This window comes from Cajanus cajan, chromosome 6 (assembly GCF_000230855.2).
Source record: "Cajanus cajan strain Asha chromosome 6, NIPB_CcT2T_4, whole genome shotgun sequence".
Lineage (NCBI taxonomy): Eukaryota > Viridiplantae > Streptophyta > Magnoliopsida > Fabales > Fabaceae > Cajanus > Cajanus cajan.
The window spans coordinates 45,082,990-45,089,409 of NC_138522.1; the positions used below are offsets into that span (position 1 = coordinate 45,082,990).

The following is a 6,420-nucleotide window of genomic DNA, read 5'->3' on the forward strand; positions in this document are numbered from 1 at the left end:
CAAATTGTTATATTAGATTAGAAATTTCAAATTATTGTTAATGATCAAATCCCAAATTAGAAATATTTTTAATTGTCAAATATGAAATTCCTGATTCCCAATTTGTTAATCTGAAATCCCAAATTATTGTATTGTTAATGATCAAATCCAAAATTAGAAATGATTTATCCGAAGTCTTTTTAATAATTCCTAAATGTTATATTAGAAATTTCTGATCTAGATAAGAAATTCCAAATTATTGTTAATGATCAAATCCCAAATTAGAAATATTTTTAATTGTCAAATCTGAAATTCCAAATTTTATTATTGTTAATTATCATTAGTTAATGATTAAATAAATTATTAATAAATTATTTCCTATTCTAATTTATTTAATAAAATTAGAAATCCTTTTATTGATCAAATCCCAATTTATTGTTAATGATCAAATTTTAAATTAGAAATGATTAAATGCGAAATCTCAAATTAGAAATCCTTTTAATGATTAAATTCGAAATTGTTAATGATTAAATTTGAATTCCAAATTAAAAATCCGAAATTATTGTTATTGATTAAGTTATTATTAGTGATTAAATAAATTATTAAAAATTATTTTCTCCTCTGAATTATTTAATAAAATTATTTAAATCTCAAATTATTATTATCTCAAATTTAACTTTAAATGATTAAATAAATCTTAAATTTTTAGATTCGAAATCCCAAATTAGAAATCCTAAATTATTGTTAATGATTCCCAAATTGTTAAATTGGAAATGCGAAATTATTGTTAACGATTAAATTATCATTAACGATTAAATATATTGTTTCCTCCTCTGAATTATTTAATAAAATTATCCTAAATCTCAAATTATTATTATCTCCAAGTTAACTTCTAAATAATTAATTAAATCCTAAATTTTAAATTATTGAAATATTTCTTGAGTATAATTAAATAAATCTTAAATTCTAAATCTTATATTATTATTATTTCCGACCCCAAATTAGAAATCCTAAATTATTGTTAATGATTAAATAAATTTGAATTATATTTTCTTTGAATATTTAAAGTAAATCCTAAATCCCAAAAAACATTATCTAGTTTGTCATCCGTAGCTATGTACGTGTCACGCAGCATGTCGAGCTTGATCACCACCACATGCTGCCACCTTTCCATGTACTAATAATTTACACTCACACACCCTCCAAACCTCCGCCACGTAACTCTCCCAAACCTAGAATGGTGACCGAAGAAAACACCATTAAAAGCGAGGCAGAAGAGATCAAGTTGAAACAAGAAAATGGTGGCAAAGCCATCTTGCTTCACTCTTCATCTGCGCTCTAACCCTATGCTCCGCCCTAGAAAGCCACCAAGTCACGATTCATCAGGACGTGGCTCCGAAGCTGAGGCTCGACGATAACAGAGAAGAAGTTCAAGGTTTTCATAGAGAATTACGGGAAAAGGTACTCTACCAGGGAAGGGTATTTGCGCCATTTAGGGATTTTCGCACACAACTTGGTCAGAGCGGCGGAGCAACTGGCGCTCGACCCCACTGCCGTCCACAGCATCACGCAGTTCTCCGATCTCACCGACGACGAGTTTCAGCGGTTCTATACCAGCGTCAATGGCGGCTTCCCATCGAATAATGGTGTAGCGCCGCCGCTTGACGCATTATTTTAAAACTCCTTCTAGAGAGTAAAACAGAACGAGTTTCGAAGGCTTGCACTTTGCACGAATTCGTTTCCATTTTCATAGATGTTATTTTAACTAGCATCTAACTTCTAATGTCAATAATTAAAGTAAAAAAAAAAAAAAAAAACTATTAAACGCTTCTCCGTGAAAGATTTAATGGTCACAATGAGACTACATAATGTAAATTTGATCCGAAAGGCTTAAATTAATCTACTAATTTTGTATACTCTACACATATGATGACCAACACAATTCTTACGATATGCGAAATACATTTACACGAGCACTTAGTTCAGCACAACACAAATTAGTCTACAAAATATGCATCACTTCTGGTGATTAGTTTTTTTTCACCGTATACGCTTATTGGATAGTTCCCAAAACTTTTGTTGCTGTCGGCATTGTCTCGTGAGATCCTGCATATACTGCACTCTGACTCTGTGATTGACTATTCCTATGAGGCATCAGCTCCTCCCCAACCCCAACAGAGCGAGCCATCAACTGAAAATTCAATACAAGAAGAGATAAATAAAAAAACAAAGACATCAAATGAAGAAAAGATAGCTTGTAGTTTCACGAAATTTCTTTTAACAGAAGCTTCCAGAATAAATTATCATAAATTAAATGTCAAAGGAAATCCTTTTTCTTGAATAATTTGCTTCCAGTAGGAAATCACGTGCAAGAAAATGAAAAAAAAAATGCATACTGAAACTCGATAGAATTTAAAATAGAAGGCTATTTTATAGCTCCATAACAATCTGAGCAGTTAAGGGTAAGGGAATTTTGCTCTAGACTTCTCTCAAAACAATGACATTCCCACAGCCATTTGATTGCGAAGGTTCATTACATTTGTCCCACCAATAAATATTCAATAAAAGAAAAAGGGAAGCAAAAAAATATTGCTCGTAACTGTAACATACACAATCACAATGATACACTAAGACAACTATAAAAAAAATACCTTCCAATCATTAAAGTCAAATCGGAATACAAAATGGCTGAAAGCAACATTCCTGGAAAGAATTGCATTTGCAGCTGGAGCATTCCTTGGCGCTGACACAGAGCAAGTAAATGAAGAAAATATCGAGGTAAAATCCAGACTAAAAGTATAATAAATTGAGAGTTCAGAATTGGCATAAATATTTCAAAGTAACTCACAAACTAGTTGCCATCCAGCCTCATTCACTTTTATTTCAGCCCGCCCATCTCTGACTAAAAAAGATAAAGCAAATAAATTCTCCACCGTTTGAGCAAATGATTTACGATTCAAAACCAGATTTTCAAGTTTCACGACTTTATTAATCCTTAAGATGTTAAACATAGTTAACATATTTTTATCAGTTTCAGTTCTCTCTTCCCCTGAATCTCCACCAAGCTGCAGAAATATACAATAAAAGAAAATGAGATTAGCATATCGGTATTACATAAAAATCACTACATTTACAATTCTGAATAGCAAACAGCTAATTTTAAGCTTTAATAATTCCATTTCTCGAGTTAGGCTCATAGAGATTTCATCTTCATAATGTTCTCACAACAAACAAATGGGTGGTAAACCGTAAAAAACTACGCGCAGATCATGAACTGGAAATTAAAAACAACCGACTATGCATCATTTAAAGGTCTATCACAATCAGAACCGTTTATGAAATCTCCGTTAGGCTCTTTTTTTCATAGCAAAACAGCAGACACAACAAGGTTTACCACTTCGGGTCGTGCCAATTCAGTGGGTCTCACACACTTTCGACGATTAATGACCTTCCTCTGCTTCATTTTAGCATCCATTGGGCCAATCCTGAATAAGCAAAATTGAAAATTAGCATCCAAAGAAACATTACCATGGGATAACAAAGAACTCTCAATATAGATACGAACATTACATTGTACAACACCCACAACCCTCTCTGAAAACATGCGAGACTGCAACTCCAATATCCTTCCAAGCTACAGAGTTTTGGCTGCAATCGTCTGCGCAATTACCTGATCCACCTTGACCTCCGAATTTTTTAAGAATGTGGGTGACAAAATTTGAAGGAGTTAGTCCACCAACGGCAACATTTTTCACAGACATTACCAAGGATTGAGTGATGTCCAAAAGGGCCTTTGCATCAGCTACTTGTTCTCTTGGTTTTGAAACTAACATTAGACAAAACATTAGAAACAATAAAAAAAAAAGTTATATCCTTACATGCAAGAGTAACTACCTATGACGAGATAACAAATGGCGGCATGAACTACAACAAAAGTTGAATATGAGAAGCAAAGGAAGTCATGTGAGCAACACCATAAAAACATTGGTTATCATCTTTCCTAATCTTTGGATGTTGTTATTTTTTTATATATATACATATATTGTAACTAGAAGTATCCGCCGACTTCATCACTTTTGATGAGTCTTCCCTTCCAAATTTTAGACCAACACCTTATTAGTATGTTGTTTTATATTTGATATGATTGAAATATTTTGTAGTTAGTTATATAGGTAACTAAAATTATATACAAGTCTTTCATTTCATAATTTGTAGTTTCTGTCCCCACCTTATTGATTTCAATAATAATTTAACAATATGAATTACTTAAAGTCTTGAATGCCGCAATAGTAGACACCAGTGCAGGGTCTTTTAAAGTAGTTAAAAAGGAGATATTATATCAGTTGTAAAATCGATAAAAATGTCATCGATGTAGAATAGAAATAACTAACTTTCTACATCGATCAAATTTTAACCGATTAATAAGTTTTGGCAAAAATTAACGCAATCGGCATAGTAGCACAATTCTCCTTCCTCCTCCTCCCCCGCAACTATATGCGATTATTATCAACAGAAAATGGTCGTGATCCCATTTCATTTTTTTTCCTCTCCCTTGCTCCACTCCAAGTCTCCAAACTCATGGATTAATAATAGTAACTGTAATATCCAGCTAGACACGTGATGTGATTAAATGTATATATAAGTATTATTAAAACGTGCGATTGTATAACGAAATTAATCATAATCAGACATTTTAACAACCTGATAATACTATCAATTTTATGAGAAAAAAATTTAACCATATACCTATAACTTCATCACACTACTAACTAAATATTCGGAATTTTATATATTTACACATCTACTAATTAATCGCATGCAACCTCTTAATATTATTAAGTAAGAGCAGTGCTATATGTTACGAAATTCTTTTTACAAAATGTAGTACGAAACAGTTTAAGTAGTTTTTTTATTGGTTCAAAATTTCAATAATAATAATAAAACAAAATAAAACTTGACGCAAATCAAGCAGCCGTTGATTTATGGTTTCGTACCATTTTATCGAAAAATCTTTCATACTATTTAGCATTTTTTATTAAGGAAAACTATTCATATTTACTCATGCTGAGTAGTCAATGGTATAACCTCGTAAAGTTACTAATAAACTTGCAGGAAAAGTTAACTACCATTAAAACTTTTCAATAACACTTAAAAGATAATTAGTGTATATTTATAATCGATAATTATATATACAAAAGTTCAATCATTCTTAATATTAATCATATTTAAACGTATAATGTTCATAACATAACTCTTAATAATACGCGTTTAGTTTAGATTATTTTAAACTACTAATAATATTTTAATTTCCATAAAGAGGTTTCAAAACATTATTTCCTCAAAACTAATTCGACGAACCACTCAAAAGCCTAGGTATTAAAAAAGAAAATGCTGCTATTAAAATAAATAAGTAAATAAACAAATACCTAGCTGATGCAAGCTCTCCATTTCATTAAAAATGAAATCAAACTTGTCAGAGTCAGGCCTCGCGATTTCCTCCTTTTCATCTGCAAAAACCAAAACGTACTCGTGCAAGCGACACTCCAAACGCGACCATTCCGTTTCGTGCGCAGAAAATTGATAACAAGGCACGTTTTGTGCGTTCTAAAGTCTAGCAACTTGTAAATATACATTCGCACGCGTAGAACGCAACCGAGAGTGCGGAAAGCACAACGAATAAAAGTAAAGTACCGTGAATCATGTTGGCGACGGCGAGGTAGCGAGAACGAATACCGCGACGGCCTTTCGGAGTTTGGTAATCGGCGTCACGGAGTTCGGGGCCGTCATGCTTGTCGATGCTACTGCTATCGCCATCGTCAACCAATTCGCGTTTCACCGCTATCATGATGCAGTGAGGGCTTGCAACGGAGCGAGGAAACAGTGAACACTTGACGGATTCCGAGGGCGATGCGAAAAGTGGAATGCGTAAAGAAGAAAGAGAGAGTAAAACGAACCGCGAGGAGGAGCACGAGAAGCGCCAAGGACTCCAAGAGACTTCCGAGGCACGTTTTCGTGTGGCCTTTGAGTTTTAATTTTTAAATCCTCCGTTTTCTATTTCTATCTATTCTTTCACACGTGTGAGGAAGGTGAGCATTTTTGTTTTAATTTTTTTACTTCCATCGGAAGGATTTAAAAGAGGGAGAAACTTTTACATTAATTTAATTATTTTGCTTTTTTAGTTATATTATCTCGCTTCTATATATATAATTTAATTATCTAATTTATTAAAATGAAGAAAAATAATTAATTTAATTAAAAATAATAAATTTATTATATATATATTTTTAAATAATTCTTATATTATTTATATATTTTCTAACCAATTAAAGTGTATATTTTATATTATTTTTTTATTAATTAATATTTTTTTAACCAATTAGTGTGTATATTTTATGATTAATACATTTTACTAAATTAAAAAAAAATATTTTAGTTAATGAT

General features: G+C 31.9%; 1 protein-coding gene across 1 annotated transcript; it reads right to left on the minus strand.

The window, feature by feature from the left end:
• Positions 1–1,807: 1,807 nt before the first annotated feature.
• LOC109797900 (non-structural maintenance of chromosomes element 4 homolog A) lies at positions 1,808–5,994 on the minus strand. Its single transcript, XM_083077187.1, has 7 exons — positions 5,671–5,994; positions 5,406–5,486; positions 3,550–3,805; positions 3,374–3,464; positions 2,828–3,044; positions 2,631–2,722; positions 1,808–2,170 (listed from the first exon to the last, which is right to left on the minus strand). Exons 1-7 carry the CDS (start codon positions 5,822–5,824, stop codon positions 2,033–2,035), a joined length of 1,029 nt encoding a protein of 342 aa, XP_082933313.1. The 5' UTR covers positions 5,825–5,994; the 3' UTR covers positions 1,808–2,032.
• Between the last annotated feature and the right edge of the window lie 426 nt (positions 5,995–6,420).

What these genes read in the sequence shown, in the direction of transcription:
- LOC109797900 (XM_083077187.1), bottom strand. Translation starts at nt 5,824, where the DNA reads ATGATAGCGGTGAAACGCGAATTGGTTGACGATGGCGATAGCAGTAGC. An exon ending in CGTCGCCAACATGATTCACG is followed by an intron (nt 5,487 to 5,670) that starts GTACTTTACTTT and finishes TGGTTTTTGCAG; the next exon opens with ATGAAAAGGAGGAAATCGCG. An exon ending in GGCTGGATGGCAACTAGTTT is followed by an intron (nt 2,723 to 2,827) that starts GTGAGTTACTTT and finishes GCTCTGTGTCAG; the next exon opens with CGCCAAGGAATGCTCCAGCT.